General features: G+C 42.9%; 1 protein-coding gene across 3 annotated transcripts in view; it reads left to right on the forward strand.

The window, feature by feature from the left end:
* Positions 1-26177, forward strand: part of slc18b1 (solute carrier family 18 member B1) — a 66194-nt gene that overhangs the window by 17947 nt on the left and 22070 nt on the right. For 2 of the 3 annotated variants that reach the window (XM_069887315.1, XM_069887316.1), the window contains 7 exons: positions 1618-1691; positions 4551-4698; positions 9915-10071; positions 11564-11700; positions 12638-12739; positions 18513-18604; positions 25183-25278. In XM_069887315.1, the coding sequence (XP_069743416.1) occupies positions 1618-1691; positions 4551-4698; positions 9915-10071; positions 11564-11700; positions 12638-12739; positions 18513-18604; positions 25183-25278 (806 nt within the window). The remainder of the gene's footprint in view (positions 1-1617; positions 1692-4550; positions 4699-9914; positions 10072-11563; positions 11701-12637; positions 12740-18512; positions 18605-25182; positions 25279-26177) is intronic. The other variant, XM_069887317.1, reaches the window with a different exon arrangement.

Raw genomic sequence — 26177 nt, forward strand, 5'->3', positions numbered from 1 at the left:
GCTGAGTGTAGACTGATGAGATTAATCAATTTTAGTTAATGCCCATATGTGCTTTGCTGTTTTTTGAAAGAATGCTGTGAGGGCTGTAAATAAGTACTTTAGAAGTTCCTTTTGATGTAAAGACGCAATTTGAGTTCTACTGGGAGAGGAGACAGGCAGGAGGGAATCTGCGAAGTGGCAAAATTGCTGCAGTGTGTTACACAGTTGGATCCAGAGTGTGATGATGAAGGAGGCACTGACTGAGGATACTGCTGCTTGCGTTGATGTGGCAGCACACATCTAAGCAAATGTGAGAGTAATGTGACATGCTGGCTTGAGTCTTATTTGTCATACAGAGACATCTGGAAGAGGGTGTCTGACCACAACTTGCTGAATTACTTGTTCAATGAATTGTGTCTGGACCAGAATACTAAAATTGGCAAGGAGCAAGATTTCTCTGAGGTGCAATAATCACTTGATATCTGTAGCATGAATGTGTCACCTTGCAGCTAAACTTGGTTGCATGCTTCCTTGATGGTCCAGGGCTAAGTCTTGACTGAATTTAAATTTAGACATACAGCAGGGTTACAGGTCATTTTGGCCCACGAGCCTGTGACACCCAATTTACACCTTATTAACTAATACCCCTGGAACATTTGGAAAGGTGGGAGGAAACCGGAGCCCACGCAAACACAGGGAGAATGTACTAACTCCTTAAGAACAGCGTGGGAGTCGAACCCCAGTCCCAACCGTTGGTGCTGTAAAGGCTTTGCTCTAAAGGCAATGCTGCCCTAAAACTGTTGTCAGACCAAGTCTCAAGTGATTCTGAGAGGACCCAAACAATGATTACTGATGAGTGGATATTATTTGATGGTGCCATTGATAGTACTTTTCTGTAAGAAATGATCAACATTTAAAATTTGAGTGGCAATCTCCACTTCATGCGATGGACTTTCACAAGAAATCAAAGCTCCTGAATGCCTGACAAATGGCACAATGGCTGATATATCTGTCCTGATGGAACCATTTCATTGGGTATTAAATTTCTTCTTGAAACTTTGAATGTCTGGAAGCCATTTACTCCAGTTATACTTTGACCCTTAGGCTGAAAATAGTATGCAGTTCTCTGCATATTTTATCTTTCATGTACCTGTGCATAGAATTGACTGCAGGCGCTGCTTTTCTCGAATTGTGTAGTGTTGGATCCTCAAGTTAGTGTGTACTTTAAGAAGCAAACAACAGCTTTTCTATCCAAAGGAAATGAAGCACAAGGTTCTTTAATTAGTAACTCACAAAACCAAAATCTACAATTTCCGACGTCAATCAAGCTGGAGTCCAGTTGAAGCAGTGAAATCTGATGCTGTCTGTTATGAGGTAGTTGATAGTCCTGAAGTTTATGGAACTGGAAAGATTAATTTCAGGTTGCATCTTGAAGCAGTCTGTTTTTGTCCAGCCTGAGAAATATACTCAGGGATAACTTCTCATAGTAAAATGGAGGCCATTTAAGCAATACACAACCCACCAACAATTTAAAGCTGCTTGTGAAGTAATCATACTCGTGCGTTTAAACACGAGCTGATGAGCCTTTATCAAGTTGACCATTTGAATGAGTTAATAATTTGTTTTTTTATCTTCTAGATTGTGCAAATTGGTGCAAAATTTATGTTTGTAGTTGGCATGCTCATTTCTGGCTGCTGCACTATTCTATTTGGGTAAGTTGCTTTCATTGTTAATTGTGCTATTCAGATAACTTATTGGCTTGTCATGTTCTTTCAGCTATGCGAATCTGAAAAAAATATTGTTTTTGTGTATTTCAATAAATGACCAAGTTGGATGGGGGGGGGGGGGGGGGGTGTCACAATGAAATTATAAACATTGACATTGAATTTTATTTTTATCTTTAAATGTAAGTATTGGCTTTTGACCAGATTGTTTACTTTATACAGTACTATATTATAATAGAGTAACTACATTGAGAACCAAAATCATAAATAAAGGAGACTCAACTTCCAGGTATAAATGTGGATTTAAACTATCCTATTAAACTGATTTTAATGTAGTTTGACTTATTCCTGAATGTAACTGCATTTTGCCACATATCCAGCAACTAGTAGTGCCACTAGGCCTTTTCATAGTCGGCCGCTGCATGGAACTGAATGAAAAGATATTTCTTATCTTTTCATGCAGGCCCAGAAAAGCCTTTTCCGATGTCCCCTTTCAGCCTATAGGTGGCCATTGCATTGATGTTGAATTCAGGGGGTGTGGCTACTGGTGCCATGACGGCATTCATACATGCCGAGTAATGGCCAACTTCATTACGCATAATCTCCCACGCAGCTGGAACCGCTCTGTCAACCAATGGTTCCAGCTGCATGGAGGAATTTTGGGTAACAAAGTTGGCCATTTCTCGGCAAAGTGTCAAACGGACACGAAATGCCAATGTTGTTCAACACGCAAGATGCATTGGCACCAGAAACAAGAAATTTAAACTTTCACGTGTGCCTGCTCACTGAAGCAGGCTGCCGAGAGGCTGTGTACGACAGCTTTGGTGTTTGGTCTGAGTCTGGCTGCTGGTGTTTGATGGAGGGGGGGAGGGGTGGAGGGCCACAGGTACAGCATGCTAAGTGATGTGGTAGAGAGGACTTAGTGGGGCGGGGGGGTGTTGAGCGGTGGGGAGGGCTGAGCAGGACTGTGCCCAGCAGCTGTTAAATGGTGGTTCCTGGGCCACAGGCTGACGACATCATCAGCCCACCCCTTTAGAGCTGCTCCAAATGATTCCCCGTTTATAGATCCCTAGTAGGGCCTTCACTTTGTCCTAACACTAGGTTCAGGGAGGATCACTTGAGGCACATCAAATGCAGACACACTGCATTCATGGGGGTAAATGAAGTGAGGTAGAGGCCTGCTGTCTCACAGACCAGTGATGCTCCTATCCTTAGGTGCTGGCGGTGCAAGTTTTCTTGTTTTCCTGTACTCTGGTCTCTTCCTACACCCCAAAGATCTGCAAGTTGGTAGGTTAATTGGCTGTTGTGAATTGTCCTTGGTATGTACATACTGGAGGCAATGAGGAGAAAAAAATAAATGGGATTAATGTAGGATTAGTGTAAATAGGTGGTCAACGTGGACTCCGTTAAAGGTCCTGTCCTGTACTGCATGATTGTTTGATTCTATGACTTGACATGGAATCAGCCCATTCCACAAGTATTCATTACCCTCAACCAACTATCAATCATCATACTGAGTCTCCATCACTTACCCAGCTCTCAATCTACCCTAAGTTCCAATGATCAGATTCCCACACTTTCAATCAATCTTCCAATATGAGGTCATACCTTAACCTTCTAATTATGGCCTCGCCATGATTGCACAGGATCCAAATCACGCCCTCTCCCTAGAGTCACCAATTCCTCTCTAGACTTTGATCAATGATCACTTCTTCATCACCCAAAATTGCTGAGTCCCAATAACTGATACACCCTGCCACTCCTACTCGTCATCCTACCCCTGTCACACTTCAGCAGTGTCCTGGGCCTTTGTTTGGCATTCATTTCCTAGCATGTTTCACCTGTCACCATTTGTCATAATGGCAATGGGCCGAGGAGTGCCTGTAGTGCTTGAAGGTTTCAACTCCAAGGTCATGCAACCCTTGGGTTGCACTAAAGTGTTCAGATTGTCAGTGTTACCATTTACTTCATGCCATAAAACAGTTGTTGTCTCAGACCATGTTCTCCAGAATCCAAATGATGTTCCTCAATGTATGCTTGATTAGCCTGTGCATCAGAAGTTATGGGGAGAAGGCTGGGCAGTGGGGCTGTGTGGGAAAATAAATCAGCTCATGATTGAATGGTAGACCAGATTCGATGAGGTGAATAAATGAGATGAAATTACAAAGCACTGAAGAATTTTTTTTTTTCCCTTGAAACATCTGTTTTAACTTAGATGTCAGGTTCCATTTCACCAAAACATGTTTTGATTTAATTTGGTAGCATGAGCATTGCACAGAGATTTCTCCATTTCATCTCCACAATTCATACATTTTGGCTAGAAGCTTAATTATCTGAACTGTATTATTTTATAAGTAAAATTATCTGAAGCTGATTATTTTAATTAATTCAAATAGCTTTTAAAAGTGCTGAAAATCTCAATGTTACATTTGTAACAAAAGGGAATAAATGGGTTGATGTCATCAAATCAGAACAGAACAAGTCCTTCAGCCTAACTTGCCCAGATTCACCAAGTTGCCATTCCGGGCTAATCCCATTTACCTCCATTTAAGATATCTTAAAATATTCATATATCTGTCCCTGAATTGTAATTTTATCAGATACAATAGTTTGTTTTGGCAGCTGAATCCAGATATGGATACCCACCGATAGTAAAAGTTGCCTCCCAGGTCCTCTTAAATATCTCCCTTCTCACCTTGAATGCGTTTGAAGTAAACCCCTAAGACTGTATGTAAAGGGAGCTGGAGTGAATTTAATATAAATTACTACAAAACTTGCCTGTCAAATAATGGCAAATATATAGTAGTCCTTTCTTGAAGCTGATGTTAGTTTTATTTCCCTTTCCAGCTTGCTGAATTTAGCTCCGGATGGACCTATATTTATCTCTTTGTGTTTCATCATACGATCAATAGATGGAATTGGATTTGCAGCAAGCATTACTGCCTCATTCTCGATTCTCGCTGCAACGTTTCCAAACAATGTAGCCACAGTATTGGTAATAACAGATTAAAGCCTAATCCTAAATTGATAATTATACCTTGCTAAATTTGGTATTGTTGCAGTGTGCACATTAATTTATGAATCTGCTTCCTAGATTTCATCTTCTTTCATATTTGTCTTCCTATCAATGACATTAAAGGTTAAAGCACATTCCTGAAGTGTTCAGTTGAAGCTGTTCTAAGATGGCAATAGGAGTTCTTCAACAAGCTTAAGAATATGAAAATGATCTGCTTCTTTTTCCTTTTGACTAACGGTTCTAAGTGCAGTTAGTAGAACTGCTGCATTATGTTTCAACCAAAGGATTTCCAGGCTGCTGAAGGCTAAATCAATGGCATTCAGGACTGGTGATCCAGAACTCTATATTGGAAAACCAGGTATGACCTACCGAAGGCTATCTTAACAGGAAAGAAATAATTTGAAGATAAAATAGAAAAAGAATCAGATACACAGCAGCTATGGTAGGGCTTGCAAGCGATTGCATCCTCCAAGGCGAAATCTAATATCATAAATGGCTGCGATACTACACTCCCCAATGAGCTGAACACCTTTTGTTCTTACTTTGAAAAGGAGGGTGCAGATGTACCTGAGAGAATCCCTGCAGAAGCTGACAGCCTAGTGATATGTTTCAGAGGCCAACGTCAAAACATCTTTCAAGAGGGTGAACCCTTGCAAGGTGTCAGGCCCTGAGTGTAACTGGCAGGGTACTGAAAATCTGTGTCATCCAACTAACTGGAGTGTTTATGGACATTTTCAATCTTTCACTGGTGCAGTCGAAGGTTCCTACCTGCTTTAAAAGGGAATCGATCAGACTGGTGCCCAAAAAGAGCAGGGTAAGCTGCCTCAATTAATATCTCCCAGTAGCACTCACACCTACTGTAATGAAATTCTTTGAGACGTTGATCATGGTGAGCATTAACTCATACCTAAGCAAAGACCTGGATCAACTGCAATTTGCCTACCACCACAATCGATGTCTCTCCACTCAGCCCTGGACCACCTGGACAACAGCAATACCTACATCAGGCTGCTTGTCAGTTTTCAACAACACTATCCCCTCACTACTTGTTAGCAAGCTTCAAAACCTGAGTCTCTGTACCTCCCTCTGCAACTGGATCCTTTACTTCCTCATCAGAAGACCACAATCAGCGTAGAAGGGTAACAACATCTCTTCACTGACAATCAACACAGGTACACCTCAACGATGCATGCTTAACCCACCGCTCTACTCTCTGCGCCCATGACTGTGTGGCTAGACACAATTCAAATGCCATCTACAAATTTGCCGATGTGAACAAAAGTGATATCAGTAATACAGATGGCATTGAGAAATTGTACAGGAGTGAGATAGATCAGTTAGTTGAGTGGTGTCACAACAACAACCTTGTACTCAACATCAGTAAAATGAAGGGCCTGATTGTGGACTTCAGGAAGGGGAAGGCAAAAGAACACATACCAATCCTCAACAAGGGGTCAGCAGTGGAAAGGGTACAAAACTTGAGATTGCTGGGTGTCAACCTCACTGAAGACCTATCCTGGGTCCATGTTTTTGTTTTTTTTTAAATTTTTCACACTGTGAACCATATAAATCAAAATACATACAAACATTTCCCTCTTAAATATACACAGTGGCATTTTCTCCCCTTTTTTCCCCATACCTTCTCTCCCCCCCTTCCCACCCCCCTCCAAACCCATTAAACGTTCAGCATATACAATACAATAAAACCATTAAACGATGTCATCACACAATAAAAATAAACAAGAAAATTGTGTCATCTACTTTTACACACTGGATCAAGTCATTTTGTCTTCTAATCATTTTATCATTTTTGGGGGTGGAGGTCCGAGGCAAGGCCCCTCTGTTATGTTCCATATACGGTTCCCAAATTTGTTCAAATAATGTGACTTTATTTATGTTTTTTTTCCAATGGAATTCATTTCCATGTACCATTGCTGTACTCTCAGGCTCTCTTCTGATTTCCAAGTTGGTGTTATACGTTTTTTTGCTACAGCTAAGGCTATCATAATAAATCTTTTTTCTGAGTTGGAGGCCTAATTCTTTACTTCTTATATTACTTAGAAGAAAGATCTCTGGATTTTTTGTATGTTGCTTTTTGTGATTTTATTTAATACCTGATTTAGATCTTCCCAAAACCTTTTCACTTTCTCACATGCCCAAATTGCATGTACTGTTGTTCCCATTTCCTTCTTACAGCGAAAACATCTATCTGGGTCCATCATGTTGATGCAATCATGAAGAAGGTGTGGCAGCGGGTATACTTCTTGAGGAGTTTGAGAAGATTTGGTATGGCATCAAAGACTTGCAGATTTCCACAGGTGTATCGTGGAGATAATTCCGACTGGTTGCGTCGCTCTCTGGTATGGAGGTACCAATGCACAGGAGAGAAAAAGATTACAGAGAGTTGTGAACTCTGCCAGTGCCATTATGGGCATTAGCCTTTACTCCATTAAGGACATTTTTAAAAGGCATTGCCTCAAGGAATCAGCAGCTATCATCAAGGACCCTCACCACCCAGGCCATGCCCTTTTCTCATTGCTACCATCAGAGAGGATGTACAAGAGCCTGAAGACACACACCAAATGATACAAAAACAGCTGCTTCCCCTCTGCCATCAAATTTCCGAACAATGAACCTATGGCCACCTCCTCACTTTTACTCTCTTTTTTGCACTACCTATTCATTTTTTAAAAAATCTTGTATTTACGTTATGGTAATTCACAGTAATTTTTAATCTTGTTCTGCACCAAACTTGTGCCGCAAAACCACAAAGTTCATGACACGTGTTCATGACAATAAACACAATTCTGGGAAGTGTGCAGAGTTTCTCTGTTCTTCCAGTAATTGCATGAGTTTTCTCTGGGTGTTCCAGTATCCTTGCAATTGGTTGTTCTTGGTTAAATTGGCTACTGCAATCTGCCTGGAGGGTCTAGATCAGGGGTGTCAAACTCAAATTCACGGAGGGCCAAAATTAAAAACTTGGACTAAGTCGAGTGCCGAACTAAATATTTATTGAAAATTTTCAACAACATCTGCATGTTTTCTCTTCTTTCAACATATGTAATGTTAAACTTTAGGATATAACTTTAGGAGGATAATGTGACAGGTCAGGAGTAGGTAGCTCAAGTTCACCCTTTGCTTGACCTGAGGGAAATATATTTGGTCCCTGTGAAGATGTAGTCATCATTCACAGGCTGTGTCCATTTTGGCCTGCATCAGGACTCAGCATTTCCTGCTCACTCCTCAGGCTCTAGGCCTCTATTCACCCTCGACCCACCATCCCTCTACCTGACCAATCCTTTACCCAACCTCTACTCACCCCTCACTCCACTCGCTCTGCCTCTACCCACCCCATCCTATACACGCCCCTCTACTGCCTCTCCCCTCAACCTGTTCCTCCCTCTACCCGTCTCTCACCCTCTAATCACCCCTCCCCTACTCGCCATGCCCCTCCCCTTTTTCCTCTTCCCTATCCACCCCTCCTTCTACTCATCCCTCCCTCTAACTGCCCCTCGCACCACCATAACTTCCCCTGCCCATTACTTCTCACCTACACCCTCTGCCCACCCCTGCTTACCCACCCACTCAGGCCTAGCGTGCTGCCGATCAGCCTTTGCGGAACAGCGGGGGCCGTGTGCAGCCTGCGATGTCCGTCGCGCCGACAGGAAATCACAGGCGCTCGCCAATCTGCCGCACCGCTCGACAGGTGGGAGAAGTGACTGGTTGTACGGGGAGCCTTCCAACTGGCTTGCCGGCTGATGACATTGACAGACTTCTCGTGTTACAATTTTGTTTTCCCCGTTCTCAAAGTTTGCACGGTCAATCTGCAACACTCTTGCTCCCTCCGCGTCCTGTGGATCTGATGCCCGGGTGTTGTTAGGATTCCCAGCAGAAGGTTTGTGGAACTTTACCATTCTGGATTCCTTTTTGAGAATATTCTGGCCATCTTTTAAGGGGGGTGGTTTTAGGGGGGAGGGGATAGTTAGGGGGTGGGGAAGGATGTGCAATGAAGGGGGAGGATGGTGGGGGTGACATTACCAAAAAACAGCATCGGCTCTCGCTGCAGGGCGGGCCACCTCTAATACATTTTTGAAATGATCTTGCGGGCCAAATATAATTATATCGTGGGCCAAATTTGGCCCGCGGGCCAGAGTTTTACATGTGTGGTCTAGATGAATGGCAGAATTTGCAGGAAATTAACAAAAATGTTTGGGGGGATCAAAATGGGGTTTAATGCTGGATGAGTCATAGAACACGGAACAGCTCTTCAGCCCAACTCTGCCATGCTGATCAAGTGGGCATTCTGGGCTAGTCCTATCTGCCTACATTGTTTTCATTTCTTTCCCTCCTATCCATATATTTGTCCAAATGTATAGAAAATGTTGAAATTGTGCCCACTTCTACTGTTTTCCTCTGTGTGATGGATGGTTAATGGTTAGTGTGGACTTGGTGAGCCAAAAGGCCTGTTCACATCCTGCATCTGTCCATGATGACCTTGTACTACCCATCAACCACAACCAGACAAAGAGTTGTGATTAATAGGCTTTAATCATCTTAAAGTGTCAGCACAGCTTGCATGTTGCTGGCCCAGTTCCAAGGCAGGTACTGAGGGAGGGGTTTGGGCGTAACAGCCTTCATGGGGATATCTGGGAGGGAGGAGTCACAGGTTCAATGGGTGGGCCAGCCCATGCAGTACATACATACATCTACATACATCGTGGTAGCACCACAGATCTGATCCAATATTTTTCCCAGCTCACACTTCCAAGTAGATGTCAAGAAAGAGCAGGAAAATACTTTATTGCAATAATTTTATTTCTCATGAATGAATCCAGCCTGATCAGATGAAATACTGTATAATCTCCTTTAATTTAAGTCAATTAGTTTACTATTAAGGTTTTTCTTTACAACTACCTGTTCATCTCCAGCAAGCAAGAATTTTGGGCATATGTATATATTACAAAGTATATGACAATGATGTAGTTATTATGTATTATTATTAATTATTCCTGCTGCTAAGGCTGGTGAACAGTCTCTTTCCATTTTGGAAAGTAGAAAATTGCAAATAAAATTATGTTGAATCTGACCTGATTTTGGTTTAAAAGAACATATCTTTTGTTTTGCATGTTTTCTATATTTTTAGAAATTGAAGCCACAGTATCACAAACTCCAAACTGTTCTTTTTTTTTCCTTAGGGATCTCTGGAAGTATTCTCTGGACTTGGCTTAACATTGGGTCCACCCATTGGAGGCTATTTGTATCAATTATTTGGATATCAAATGCCTTTTATTTTATTGGGATGTCTGGTTTTATTAATGGTACCTCTGAATATGTGCATTTTACCAAGATGTGGTAAGGTTCTGCACGTTAATGATCCTTCTAGCCAAATTTTGTTGGGTGTTCTCATAGATTTTAATAAAATATGATATAATTTGGAAATTACAGAATTAAATGGCTATTGATGAAACCAATTTTAAACCAGAAAATGTATTAGTCCAGTTCATAAGAGAGTTTACTCGTCAGAACTACAAGTAACTGAATAGATTCAATTCAGATCAGCCCAGAGCTATTTAATGTAAACTGCAGCCATGATATTAACCTGAGTTTCATCCTTGATTGTTTTCTGTTGATGCTTGCTGGAAGTACTGATACAGGGATGTAAGAAAAGAACAGGATTGGATATGTTGGAGTACCCCTCTATTGCTAAACAGCTGGTTAAATTTCTGGCTGCCCATGAATTGAATGGCCACTTAATGGAAGTGTAAGAAGCCAGTTCCTTTGGAACCTGACTCAGCTGTTACACAACTGCTTCAAGAGAATAAAGGATGCACATTTACAGAAAGGTTGGACAGGAGGAGAGTCAGGTGCGCTATCAATGAACAAAATAGTAAAAAGAAAGATACTGCATTTTGGATTTGTAGAATTAGAGGGATATGGACCAAACACATGCAAATGAATCAGCTTGGTTGGTGTGAACAAGATCCGTTGAAAGTCCTGTTTTTATGCTGAAGAATTCTGTGACTCTATGAAAGAATTACTGATGGCCTCTGATCTGCATAAAAGTTTTGTTTCTAAGAATTGCCTGATTTTTGTTTCTCTCCTGTCAGAAATGTCTATTTTCTATGGTTGTACATCCACTTGCAACAGTTTCTTTATTTCATTAAATAATCATCCTAACACAATCCTCCATTAAACTAATAGAATGTCTACCATGAAAAATGGTATTATCCTTATTACTCCCTTGAAAATCACAAAAATATTTAGGAGAATTTGCTTAAAGTTGAATATCTGTAGGTCACCGTAACTCAGGGAGCCTCTGTGATGGTCTGTTTTTGATGGTCAGCAGAAAATATTCATAGCTTCAAGCTTCTACAAGTTCTTGATAGGTGCAACAATATAAGGGTTAAATTGGAGCTGATTCCAAAAAAAGTAATAAACAAATATTTAGTTATTATTCCTAGAAATTTACCAGTAGCCAGTGTTCAACTGTTAAAGTTATTTACAATGCATGGCATAAATTAGCAAGAGTTGAGCAAATTGGGTCAAAAGTAGGGCAAAGATTATCAAAGGCTTGACAAATGAGAGAAAATTTACTTGTTTTATCATTTCCATTGAAAATCCATAGGAGAAGTTGATGGTTAATGATTAAACCATATAGTTGCCCTATTAACTGGAGGAAGAAATTTTAAAAGCAAATTAAATGTTATACAGAGTCTAAAAGACAATTTAAAATAAATGTAGAAATGCTGTTATCACTAATGAGATGTCCAAATTCAATTGTATCTATTCTACTTGCATGAATGCACATTCTCAGATATTTTATCTGATTTTCTTGATTTTTCAGATGGAGTTGCCAGTGATAGCAGTTTTTGGAAGCTGATTTTGCTTCCCAAAGTAACTTTAATGTGTCTGATTATATTTTCCATAAGTTCATGTATTGGATTCCTGGATCCCACCATATCACTGTTTGTTATTGATAAGGTACTTTTAAAAATTCCTTCTACTTTCTTTTAAGTTCCAAAGGTTGAATAATGACCTATTTCAACTTTTGTTTTTAAAATACAAAAATTATATTCCTGGGTAAAAACAGACCACTTCCTACAAATTGCTCCTCCTAAATGAGGGAGTAACACTTTAAAATTAGAGCAAGACCATTGCAAAATGGAACTAATAGTTTTGTCACAAAACTTCAAAAGGCTGTGGTGCTGTCTACTTGGATACAGCTGTTCCATCGATTTTTAGACTCCAAGGCTTTCTCATCACAAGTCAGTAGAAGTATAGACATAGATTTTTTTTAAAAATTCTGCACATTCCTGTTTTCCACATTGTAGTAGGCAACTGGAAAATCATGAAGGATTCACAAGGACGATACCAGCACTGAGAGGGTAAATCTAAATAGTGGAGGAGAAGTGACGATAATGATCGCAAGAGAGAAATGTTTTGTGATAAATCTAAATTTAAAGTTCATAAGTAGATGGCCATTTACAAATCCAGCAATAGATCTGTGGGAAGTTCCTTTACATGGTGGGAATGAGGAACTCACAACAGGAGAAGCAGAGGGCCTGTTTCTATGCAGTACAATTTGGTGATTCTATGAATAGCTCAAACTTCCAAGGCTTTACTCACTTCAGTTAAGCAAACTTGTGTGAATTATACAAAAGGTGTAATTGTTTTCTCTTGTGAAGCAATCAAATGAATAATATCGCAATGCATTTTCACCTCAAGTAGAAAGTAACTGTTAACAGAAAAAAACTAAAACCAAGTAGGACAGATTATCCTGGATGAATGGCAAGAGTGACAGACTTTTAAAACTTGTTCCACTGTTGGTTACTTTAACTAATTGAGCTCTTAAAATTTAAAGAGCACCACACTGATTAATGCAGATCTGACTGTAATACATGTTTATTTTATTCTCCAGTTCAAGTTGAATTCTGGATCAGTGGGACTGGTGTTCCTAGCACATGCTCTATCTTATGCTCTATCCTCCCCTTTTCTCGGATGTCTGTCTGATAAAATACCAGTAAGTATGCACACTGGCTTTGATACCCTTTCCAAGAAAAAAATGTTATTTCCTAAATGCAGATTCTTCATAATGTTAAGTCCCTGGGGCCGGACGTGATATATCCCAGGCTGCTATGGAAAATGAGAGAAGAGATAACTGAGGCAATAGCTACGATCTTTGAATCCTCTTTGGCCACAGAGGATGTGCCAGAGGATTGAAGAATGGCAAATTTAATTCCCTTGTTTAAAAAAAGTAATAGGGAGAATCCTTGGAATTATAGACCGGAGAGTCTTATATCAGTGGTGTGCAAACTAATGGAAAGGATTCTTAAGGATAAGTACAGTCTACTCAACAATAGTCAGTTTGGTTTTGTGATGGGAAGGTCGTGCCTTGTGAGTCTAATTGAGTTGTTTGAGGAGGTAACAAAATAAATTGATGAGGGTCGGGCAGTAGATGTGGTCTACATGGATTTTAGCAAGGTCTTTGACAAGGTCCCCCACGAGAGACTTATCCAGAAAGTCATGAGGCACAGGATCAGTGGAACCTTGGATAAAAAAAATTGGCTTGTAGGAAGAAAGCAGAGAGTAGTAGTGGAAGGAAGTAAGTTTGCAGATGACATGAAGGTTGGAGGAGTTGTGGATGGAGCTGAAGGTTGTACAAGGTTACAAGAGGATATTCTACAAATTTCTTCTTGTGAGATCCAGTGCCAACCTGATTTTCCAAGGTGACCTACATATTGAAGGCCCCCACCCCCCCCATGACCATGGTAATTTTTTTTTTGATTATTTGATTTTTAGTTTTACAGACTTGTATTAGCCAGGTATTGTAGGGGAACAATCCTCGCCTTTTACAGGTAATTGTTTGCCGAGTCCTCTCTTTTTCCTTTCCCCCCCTCCCTCCTCTTCCCACCCCCCCCCCCTCATCTTTCACCCTCCCTCCCACTTCAATAAGGTATAAAAAATGGGGGAGGTGGGGTCGGTGGAGAGCCGGCTGGACTTCCAAATTGTCTCCTCGTTATCATTTTTTCAGGATTTGTGTGATCCTGTTATTCACTGTATTCCTATTCAGAAAGGTTCTGGGAAGGCTAATCACATCTGCGTTTCAACGTGTCACAAATATGGCTTCCACACCTCAACGAATGTGTCTTGTCTCCCTCTTAACTTGTAAGTAATTTGCTCCAGGGGTACACAGCTCTGCATCTCCGTGTTCCATCTTGTTGTGCTTAGCTGAGAGTCAGATTTCCAGGTAACCGTTATGCATTTATGCATTTCCTGGTCACCACCTTCACTAATTGAATTTGGTGTTTGGACAATCTCAGACTCACATCCATAATATTCTTTGGCTTGGCTTCGCAGATGAAGATTTATGGAGGGGTAAAATGTCCACGTCAGCTGGAGGTTCGTTTGTGGCTGACAAGTCCGATGCGGAACAGGCGGACACGGTTGCAGCGGTTGCAGGGGAAAATTGGTTGGTTGGGGTTGGGTGTTGGGTTTTTCCTCCTTTGTCTTTTGTCAGTGAGGTGGGCTCTGAAGTCTTCTTCAAAGGAGGATGCTGCCCACCGAACTGTGAGGCGCCAAGATGCACGGTTTGAGACGATATCAGCCCACTGGCGGTGGTCAATGTGGCAGGCACCAAGAGATTTCTTTAGGCAGTCCTTGTACCTCTTCTTTGGTGCACCTCTGTCACGGTGGCCAGTGGAGAGTTTGCCATATAACACGATCTTGGGAAGGCAATGGTCCTCTATTCTGGAGATGTGACCTACCCAGCGCAGTTGGATCTTCAGCAGCGTGGATTCGATGCTGTCGGCCTCTACCATCTCGAGTATTTCAATGTTAGGGATGAAGTCGCTCCAATGAATGTTGAGGTTGGAGCGGAGACAACGCTGGTTGAAGCGTTCTAGGAGCCGTATGTGATGCCGGTAGAGGACCCATGATTCGGAGCCGAACAGGAGTGTGGGTATGACAACGGCTCTGTATACGCTAATCTTTGTGAGGTTTTTCAGTTGGTTGTTTTTCCAGACTCTTTTGTGTAGTCTTCCAAAGGCACTATTTGCCTTGGCGATTCTGTTGTTTATCTCGTTGTCGATCCTTGCATCTGATGAAATGGTGCAGCCGAGATAGGTAAACTGGTTGACCGTTTTGAGTTTTGTGTGCCCGATGGAGATTTTGGGGGGCTGGTAGTCGTGGTGGGGAGCTGGCTGATGGAGGACCTCAGTTTTCTTCAGGCTGACTTCCAGGCCAAACATTTTGGCAGTTTCCGCAAAACAGGACGTCAAGCGCTGAAGAGCTGGCTCTGAATGGGCAACTAAAGCGGCATCGTCTGTAAAGAGTAGTTCACGGACAAGTTGCTCTTGTGTCTTGGTGTGAGCTTGCAGGCGCCTCAGATTGAAGCGACTGCTATCCGTGCGGTACCGGATGTAAACAGCGTCTTCATTGTTGCGGTCTTTCATGGCTTGGTTCAGCATCATGCTGAAGAAGATTGAAAAGAGGGTTGGTGCGAGAACGCAGCCTTGCTTCACGCCATTGTTAATGGAGAAGGGTTCAGAGAGCTCATTGCTGTATCTGACCTGACCTTGTTGGTTTTCGAGCAGTTGGATAACCATGTTGAGGAACTTTGGGGGGCATCCGAGGCGCTCTAGTATTTGCCAAAGCCCTTTCCTGCTCACGGTGTCAAAGGCTTTGGTGAGGTCAACAAAGGTGATGTAAAGTCCATAATATACCCCATCAGGAACAGCGCTGGATCCTGCGGATACTCCACCCCTGTAACTTTTTTCAAAATGTCCCCTAATTCTACTCAAAAGGGTCTCACTTTGGCACATAGCTACGTTGAATGCACAAAAGTTCCTGTCTCTTCACCGCATCTAAAACATAATTCAGGGATTTCTGGTTTAACCTTATGCAATTTTTGCGGCATAAGGTACAGCTGGCACAAAAAATTGTATTGCACCAGCCTATATCTGGCGTTAATAACCACCATCATGCTGTCCCAACAGAAGTTGGACCAGCATCGTTCAAGAATTGTTGTTCATAAATCTGACTCCCATCTTTGCCTTATTTTATGGTGACCCGGTTTCGGGCTCTCACTTTGGAACAGGAGATATATAGTCGAGATGAATTTGTGTGCGATCCCCCTTCAAGTTAGAGCCTCCATGTCACTACACAGCAGCAGGGCCATAGACAGACCTAATTTGTTCCTGAAGAAGGATCTTAATTGAAGGTAGTAGAAGAAGGTCTTGTTTGATAACTCAAATTTGTTTTTTTAATTGCTCGAATTGCATGAGCTGTTCCTTCTCATAACAGTCCTCGATATGCCTGATTCCTTTCTGGCACCAGGGGAACCATGGTAATTTTGCCTTTTTTGCATGCTTAATATAATTTTTACCCTATTTTCTGGCTACTCCTTCGCCTACTACTGATGCAAGGTTCACTGGCCTATAATTTCTTGATACATCTCAATTGCCTTCCTCAGTCCTTTGGGGCTTCACCTGTACCAAAACGAAAAGCAAAATTTTTTATCAAAGCCGCAGATATCTCCTCCCTTTCCTCTCTCAATAACCTGGGAAAGATCTCATGAGGCCCAAGGGACTTGTCTACCTTAATACTTTTCAAAAGACCCAACATCACCTCCTCTTGATATTGACATGCTTTAGAATATCACCTGATCTCACTGTCCTCCATGTCTTTCTTTTTAGTGAATACTGATGAGAAGTAGTCTTTCTTTGTGTCTTATGCAAGTTATTTACTAAATCCAACTCTTAGAAGTGAAAATATGTCGTATTGGCAGGTTCAAGGCCAACAGCTCACAGTTGAAAGCACTGTATTTGAGTTCTAGTGTCTGGAGATGTTTGCTAAAGAACCACATTGGCAACCTTCCAATCCTCTGGAATCTCTCCAGAGTCTATCAATTTCTGGAAGATCATCGCCAATGGATCTACAATCTCCAATGGATCTACAATCACCAATGTGGAGTTGTTCAAGTGAACCGGTATGGACTTGAAGGGCCGACATGGCCTGTTTCCGTGCTGTAAACGGTTATATGGTTATATGGTTTAGGTCTAAATATTTTCTATCCATCCATTTATGAAAGAATTGTCCCTTGCATCTCTTATAAATCATACACCCCTCACCTTTGTGCTCTCGCTTTAGACTGTCCTACTCTAGAAAACATTGTGACAGTTCACTTTATTTGTGCCACTGATGCTTTTATATATCTCTATGCTATGCGGTCACCCCTCTGCCTCCTACGTTTCAAGAAAAAAGGCTTCAGCCTTCCAGCCAATGAGCGCCTCTACTTCCTTCGGAGTTTGTGGAGGTTTGGTATAACACCAGAAACCCTGGCAAATTTTTGCAGATGTGTGGTGGAAGGTGTGCTGACTGACTGCATCACAGTTTGGTGTATTATACCAATACCCCTAAGTGTAAAGCCCTCCAAAAGGTAATGGACACACCCCAGGACATCACCGGCAATAATCTCCTCACTATTGAGTACATCTACAGGAACGCTGCCGTCTGAGAACAGCAGCAATTGTCAAAGACCCACACCATCCAGCACATGCTCTATTCTTGCTGCTGCCATCAGGAAGGAGGTATTAGTGCCTCAAGACTCACACCACTAAGTTCAGAAATGATGTTACCCCTCCACCATCAGACTCCTCAACGACAAGCACAGTCAGAGACTCATATAAGGACTCTTACTTGTGCACTGTATTAGATTTCTTTGTATCATCTCTGTGTGGCACAGTCAGTTTTACATTCATTATCTGTTTACAGATTTTTACATTTATATGCTGTGTACAGTTTTTTTTTGCACTACCAATTAGTGGTAATTCTGCCCACAGTAAAAAGAATCTCAGGGTTGTATGTGATGTTATGTAAATAAATCTAAAATCCACTCTCCTTGTAACTCAAGCTACCCATTTCTAGTAACATAATAATGATTTTTTTTTGCACTCGTTCCTGCTTAAAATATTCTTTCTTTAGCAAGGCCACCAGAACTGCACACAGTGATCGCACCTCCCTTATTCTTGAGTTCAGGAGCCTTAGTGGATGAGCCCTTCAGTATATCCTATCTGGACGTAGCAGTGACGTTCTTCCTGATGAGTTGTATAATTACCTTACCCCTTTACATCCTAATCATATTGTGTTGGATGTTGTTCAAAAAGATAGTCATTGATCATTATCTCTCTGTGCAGTTTAAATAAATATTGAAAGATTACAGAATTTGCAAGATTACAGAAATTATTTTATACTCAATGCAAGTCCTTTGTTGAGCTTAAAATTAAGTTGTATTAGCTGGGGTAGTAACTATGTTAGTGAATGAGATGGAATAATGTCAGGTATGGAAACCTTGTGAGGCAGTGAACAATTGCAGTAAAAAGTCAAATTTCCCAAAATTTCTGGAAACTTGAAATTAAAACACAGTTAATTGGAACTGTGCACCAGTAATTCAGCATTTTGAAAATGGATGCATTCTAATGAACTTGGGGTGATCTCTCTTGTCGACTTTAACTCATTATCCTTGTAATCCAGAAATATGTACTTTTTATTTCACGATTCATTCAAACAGGTTGTATTGATTCAACAATACAAATTAAATTGAAGTGCAATACTACTAATGTACAGTACTTAGATGCTGTAGCATTCAATCCTGTTACCAGGCATATACAGCATGTTGGTATAAAATTGAACAAATAGATGTTGCTTTCTTGAAATTCTAATCAGTTCACTTGAGGAATTATGGGTTCTCATTTTGCAGTTCTCATTTTTTTCTTCCTTCCTTTCCCCAATTCCAGAAAACTAGAAAATGGTTTGTGTTGATTGGAAGTTGGCTGATTGCATTGAGCTTTCTGTTATTGGGACCAGTACCCATTTTTCATATTAAAAGGTAGGTATTTACTTTTGCATCTTCAATAGGTTTATTTTATTCATAACACTATTGGGAATTTTCTATGAATAGTTTTCAGTGTTCCCATCATTAAAGTTGGCTGCAGAATTTTAGAGGGTTGGTCAGCTGAGACTTCCATCAGGTTGGGAGAGTACATATGGTATCAGGGTGAAACATTCATTTTGTAAAGGCCATAAAACTCCACACACGTAAAATTAATTTTTGGGGTCATGGAAGTTCTTAGTAAAAATATTACTTTACTGCACCATTTAAAAATGTTTATAAGCCCTGATTCCACAAAGTTTTATTTTTTCACCTGTATTTGAGGTGAGAATTAGCCCAGGATTATGTAACAAGATTGATTGCAAGAATGCAGTAAAAATATTATTATTAGCCAAGACAAGATTTCTCTGTTTAACATTGAGTATGTAGACACGTGAAATTGTGCCTGGTAATAATAATGAGTGCCAATCGCATGGATTGATGGTATAGCTAAATGTAACACCTGAAAAAATGGTGAAAGTTGGGTCAATTCTCAAAATTATGTTGGTTTAAAAACTTTATGGGGGAGAAATTCGAAGTGGGAAAGAGTACAAGAATGGAGTAATTTTGTACTTTTAGCCTATATACGTCAGTTAGTGTTAAGTTCGTAGATAGGTCATTGTGTGCACTTTTGGTCATCTACCTACAAGAAAGAAATCAAGATTGAAAGAATGTAGATAAAATTTACAAAGATGTTGCTGGGGGTTTTAGGAGCTGAATGATAGGGAAAGGTCAAACAGATTAGAACTTATTCCATGGAACATCAGAGAATTTGATACAGGTATTCAAAATTATGAGGGATATGGATAGGGTAAATGTAAATGGGCTTTTTTCCCAACTGAGTTTGGATGAAATAAGAATAAGAAGACATGAGATGAGAGTGAAAGGTGAAATGTTTGAAGTAACACTCTAGAGGACGATGAGTGTGTGGAACAAACTGCCAGCGAAGGTGGTGCATGCAGGCTCGATTTTTGAAATTTAACAGAAGATTTTATAGGTACATGGATGGGAGGAGTCTGGAAGGCTTTGGTGCAGGCTGATGGGACTAGATAGAATAGTAACTTGGAATGGACTAGATGGGCCTATTTCTGTGCTGTAGTGTTCTATGATTAGCCAAATAAATACTAGCTAGAGAGTTGTGATATTGTGATAGTACAGATCTATCACCAATGTATATAGTGTATATAGTTACAGTATCTAGACTGTGCTTACAGCGATTGGCTGAGACCTTAGCCACGCCTACTGTCTGGGCCTTAAAGGGTTGTGTCCCTAGCCAGGTCGGATCATTCCGGACTGGTCGGCCACCTGGGAAGAGCTCCTGTCTTTTGCTAATAAAAGCCTTGGTTTGGATCAACAAGTCTGATTCTTTCGACAAGCTCTACAATTTTATTAGCAAAAAGAAAAAGAATTTTTTTTGAAAGGGATGGAGCGTTTGACTCGGCCAGAAAAACTTGATATCGACCCACAGTCAGTTACAGCCCTCAAAACCTTTAAGTTCTGGCTGCTGAACTTTGAAAACTTCCTGAGATTCATTCGGGTGGAGGAGGATAACCAGCGTCTAACAGCATTGCTGTCTATGGTGTCCTTGAGAGTCTACGAGAACATCCAGGATGAGACCACTTACACCGCAGCCGTAAAGGTACTGAAAGAACTGTATGATCAACCGGTGAACAGAGTTCATGCCTGGCTTGTGCTTGTGTCAAGGAAGCAACAGCCCGGCGAGTCCAGCAGGGCATATTTACAAGTATTAAAGGCGTTGGGCAAGGACTGTAACTGTGTGGACAAAACTGCTGCCGAGATCACTAGCGACCTCGTCCGGGATGCCTATGTGGCCGGGCTCTGATCAAACGAAGTGAGGCTGCGCTTGCTCGAGCAAGGGGTAGAAAAACTAGAGGACATGGCCCGGATTGCGATCACAATGGAGGATGCAGCCTTAAAGTCCAACGAGTTCTCTAGGGACTGGACCCCACGTTCTGATGTGATTAGAGTGCCCTTCTACCCTACCACCCCCTGATATACTGACGGCCTGTCGGCTGCTGCTACACTGCCCCCTGCGAACCCAAAATATTATTTCTGCGGGAGGGACAAGCACAGCAGGACCCAGTGCCCAGCAAGAAAAGCCAGGTGCCAGAAGTGCCTTAAAAACGGCCACTTTGCTGCAGTCTGTAGATCTAAAATGGCCGCCAGCAAACACAGTGCCTCATGTGAAGCCCAACCGCCACTATCCCATTCAAACTCTTCTTCCCCAGAGCTCTCATCCAATGAGAGCGAGGGCTCCCCTGCACGGCAATGCCTGATGTCACGGAGACGCCGAACCCGGAAGGGGCAGCCCACCCTCACAACCATAGTGTTGGCCCGCCTCTCGCCCCCCGTGCGGAACACTCAACCCGGCCTTTGTCCCGACTGTGGCAACTGCTGCTATTGCTGCCCGCTCCCCGTCTGCCGCTGCCTACGCTGCCGCCCATGCAGCCACAACGACTGACTGGGGACCCACCACGCCCAACCAGGTACTCACCCTAGTGTCCATCGCTGACGAACGCCGGGGCCCGACCGATGACCCACCCACTGCCAACCGCGAGCAACTACAAACCACACTACTTACCTTTCATCCGCTGACGCCACCACAACAGCACTTCCGGGAGGTCCTCCAACCGGCTCCTCCAGCGCTGACTACGTCTATGACGCCATCCCATTGCGTGACGTCATCCCGTTGCGTGACGTCATCACGCGGAACTCCCCTGTCAACTGGATCAGTGGCTGCTTCTATAACACTAAACCAGCAATGCTCTCATCCCCTCACTAAAGCAATGGAACTGATTAAAGTGCATGGACACTACACCAATTGCTTATTTGACTCTGGGTCAACTGACAGTTTTATCCGGCCAGATCTGGCCCTCCGTTGGGGACTTGACATTATCCCCACTACCCAGAGGATCTCATTAGCGACGAGGTCGCACTCGACTGGGATAAAGGGGTATTGCATCGCCACGCTGGAAGTACAGGGCATAACGGTCACCCACTTCAAATTATTCGTCCTTCCCCAATTGTGCGCCCCAGTGTTGCTGGGATTAAACTTTCAGTGTCAGTTCCGAACGGTGTCCCTACACTTTGGGGGATCCCATACCCCCCTCTCGGTCTGCCATCGCCCCACCCCCGAACAACCTGCCCCCGTGCCCCGGGGCCAATCCTGCAGCCTTTCCACACTCCAGATTGCCCCGCCAGAACTCTTCGCAAACCTCACCTCTGGCTGGAAGCCTGTGGCCACCAAAAGTCGGCAATATAGTTACGAAAACAGGCAATTCATTAGGACTGAGGTGCATAGATTGCTGGATGAGGGCATCATCGAACCCAGTTCAAGTCCCTGGAGAGCCCAGGTGGTAGCTGTCAAGAACGGGGAAAAGCTACGGATGGTGGTCGACTATAGCCAGATCATTAACTGCTTCACGCTCCTGGATGCGTACCCCCTGCCACACATCACGGATGTGGTGAACCAGATCACCCAATACCGCATATTCTCCACCATTGACCTACGTTCGGCCTACCCCCAGTTCCCGATCTGCTGTAAGGACCGACCATTCACGGCCTTCGAAGCGAATGGGCGGCTGTATCAATTTCTCAGGGTACCATTTGGGGTCATGAATGGTGTTGCGGTCTTCCACCGGGAAATGGTCCGGATGGTGGACCAGAACGGGCTAACCGCTACCTTCCCGTATCTGGACAATATCACCATCTGCGGCCACGACACGCAGGACCACAACGCCATCCTAGACAAATTTCTTCAAACTGCCCGTCGGCTGAACCTGACTTACAATTTGGACAAGTGTGTCTTCTGGACCACACGACTCGCGATTCTAGGTTGCGTGGTGGAGAACGGGATAGTCATGCCAGATCCTGACCACATGCGTCCCCTAATGGACTTACCCCCCCCATACCCAGAAAGCGCTCAAATGCTGCCTGGGCCTTTTCTCATATTACGCCCAATGGGTTCCACACTACGCCGACAAGGCGCATCCTCTTATCAAGACCACCTCCTTTCCCCTCTCAACCGAAGCCAGAGCGGCTTTCGATCGAATCAAATCCGACATCGCTGCTGCGACGCTGCTCGCGATTGATGAGTCTGTCCCATTTCAAGTCGAGAGCGATACATCCGACTTCGCCCTGGCAGCCACCTTGAACCAGGCCGGTCGGCCTGTAGCCTTCTTCCCCAGAACCCTCCAGGGTCCAGAGAGTAGACACTCCTCGATTGAGAAGGAGGCCCAGGCCATAGTTGAAGCGGTGTGTCGTTGGAGACATTACCTCGCTGGGAGGCGCTTTACACTGTTGACTGATCAACGCGCGGTCTCCTTCATGTTCAGCAACACCCAGCGTGTTAAGATAAAAAACGACAAAATCGCCAGATGGAGAATCGAACTCTCCACCTTTAACTATGACATCCTGTACCGGCCTGGTAAGCTCAACGACCCGCCTGACGCGCTCTCCAGGGAGATGTGCGCCAGCATACAGATGGACAGACTACAGAAACTCCATGAGGCGCTCTGTCATCCAGGGGTCACTAGGTTTGCCCACTTTGTGAAGGCGCGCAACCTACCCTACATAGTCGAGGAGATCCGCTCCATGACCCGAGCTGTTCGGTGTGCGCTGAATGCAAGCCCCACTTCTTCCGTCCGGATAACTCCCACGTTATCAAAGCCACCCGCCCCTTCGAGTGTCTTAGTGTAGACTTTAAGGGGCCCCTACCATCGACCAACCATAATAACTACATTCTTATGGCCATCGACGAGTACTCCCGCTTCCTGTTCGCTGTGCCCTGCCCAGACACCACTGCCACCTCAGTGATACAGGCTCTTCACAGTATTTTCGCCATTTTCGGAAACCCCAATTCCATCCACAGTAATAGGTGGTCCTCATTCATGAGCGCAGAGCTGCAACAGTACCTTCTGGAGTGTGGTATCGCTTCAAGCAGGACCACCAGCTATAACCCACGCAGTAACGGCCAGGTCGAGAGGGAGAATCCCACCATATGGAAAGCGGTTACACTGGCTCTCCAGTCTAAAGGTCTCCCCACCTCTCACTGGCAGGAGGTTCTCACTAGTGCCTTACACTCCATCCGCTCCCTCATATGTACCACAACAAATGCCACCCCCCACGAAAGGATGTTCCTTTTCCTGAGGAAATCCGAATCAGGAACCACTGTACCGGCATGGCTCACCGTCCCTGGCCCTGTCCTTTTGCGACGCCACGTCCGGCACTCAAAGAACGACCCCCTTGGTCGACCAAGTGACTCTACTCCACGCGAACCCGCATTAACGCCTACGTTGAGTTCCCAGACGGGCGGAAGGACACTGTTTCAGAGCGGGACCTAGCTCAGGACGCGGTAGACCCAGCAAACCCCCCAACCCAACCTCCCCCAACTCTTTATTCCCCAGGCCCCGTGCCACAACAGAAGGACCAACAACACCCCAACGACCTGGGTCACCCTGCCGACAACACAACTGGGGAATTAAGCGAAGGAGCGGTCGCACCCGACGAGCCCGCTGGCGACACCACTCCAGCGACCCCAATCCCGGCACCACAGCGGTCACGCCGGATGGTCAGACCCCCTGACCACTACAGTCCTTAACCTACCCCTTCCTTTCATTCTCTTCCTCGTTTTTTTGTTTTTTTTTCCAGGGTCAGTTCTCCAAGAAGGGGTGAATGTGATAGTACAGATCTATCACCAATGTATATAGTGTATATAGTTACAGTATCTAGACTATGCTTATAGCGATTGGCTGAGACCTTAGCCACGCCTACTGCCTTGGCCTTAAAGGGTTGTGTCTCTAGCCAGGTCGGATCATTCCAGACTGGTCGGCCACCTGTGAAGAGCTCCTGTCTTTTGCTAATAAAAGCCTTGATTTGGATCAACAAGTCTTTGATTCTTTCGACGAGCTCTACAGATATAGACTGCATATTTCATGTGTCTTAAATTTTAGACCCAGATAGCCATGAAGATGATGTTGTAGTACAGATTCATCAAATAATTCAACAACTCTATGGTCTCTCCATTTATATACCAAGTTGCTACTAGCTGCAGTATATTTTCCTTGTCACTCAAACATGTTAAGGAAATTAAAGATGGTATGAAATTGAAGGAAAATACTGTGAAGATTAGTGGTAGGCCAGACGATTAGGAAATGTTTAGAAATCAGCAACAATTTTTTTTTACATGTAGAAGCAAAAAAAAAAACAGAAAATAAGGATAAATTATTAAACAGTAAGAGATTCTATTGGTATTTAAAATCAAATTGCATAGCTCAGGCAGTGATTGGTCCCTTGGGGAATCTGACTTGAAATTAATAATAGAAAATGGAGACGCCAAATATAATTTTGGATACGTCTTCCTAATTGCAAACAATAGGAATATTCTTTTTTTAAAAAAGGTAATCAAGAGGAACTTGGAATGACCTTTTATGACTGAAGTAAAAGACCGTGAGAGGGACAGTAATCTGGTTGTGTAGAAATCTTCTTATAATTTATCTTGTTTCTTTCCTTTACAGCCAGTTGTGGTTGTTTGTTTCAATGCTGGTAGTAATTGGGTTTTCACTTAGTTTGTCTGGCATTCCCCTTTTTCCAGAAATCATCAACCTTGCTTAGTAAGTATGAACATTAATTCTAATCTTTGTCTGCTAAGGATAGTTGTATATATATTTTCCTTTGTGTAAGCATGAACAGAAAGCAGACCCCTGCAATTTCACTGACAAAAGACAAAGGAGGAAAAACCCAACACCCAACCCCAACCAACCAATTTTTCCTTGCAACCGCTGCAAACGTGTCTGCCTGTCCCGCATCGAACTTGTCAGTCATCAACGAGCCTGCAGCTGACGTGGAATTGTTTTATATAATTATACTTAAAGCTCAGGCAGTGAAATATGATAGAAGCATTGTTTAAAGTTCTCACAGGAATTTCTGTGTAGGAAATTAAAAGTAACTAAATATTGAGATTAATAGTTGTTCCAGTTATGACCCTAAAATTGTGTGCCTTGTTGGACTAAATGGTCTGCCTTCTTGATCAATAGGACTTTATCATATTGAGACTTCAGTGAATTGAATTTATTTTTTGTCACATTACCAAGATAAAATGAAAAGCTTAAGTTTTCCATGTTATCCAAGCAAATCAATCCATACTTTACGACAACAGTGCAATAATAAAAGTGCAGAGCATTATTTTACTGAGAGCAGTACAGTTAAAACATTGCAGTGGCTTGAGGAGGGTTTCTGAGATCAAAAGATCATCTTTTACTCTTGCCAAGTCCATTTCAAAGTTTGATTACAGCAAGAAAGTAACTGTCCTTGAATCTGAAGGTTCGTGTTTTCCATTTTACTTCTCTTCAGCCTGAAGGAAGGGAGGACAAGAGAACATGTGACCAAATGAGTTGGCAGCTTTTCTGAGGCAGCAGGAAGTGTAGATGGAGCTGATGGAGGAAAGGTTAGATTGGATTTACATTTTGAAGTGTCTTGCAATCTTGGGCATACCAGTTCTCTTACCAGTATA

Source organism: Narcine bancroftii, chromosome 6 (genome assembly GCF_036971445.1).
Source record: "Narcine bancroftii isolate sNarBan1 chromosome 6, sNarBan1.hap1, whole genome shotgun sequence".
Classification (NCBI taxonomy): Eukaryota; Metazoa; Chordata; class Chondrichthyes; order Torpediniformes; family Narcinidae; genus Narcine; species Narcine bancroftii.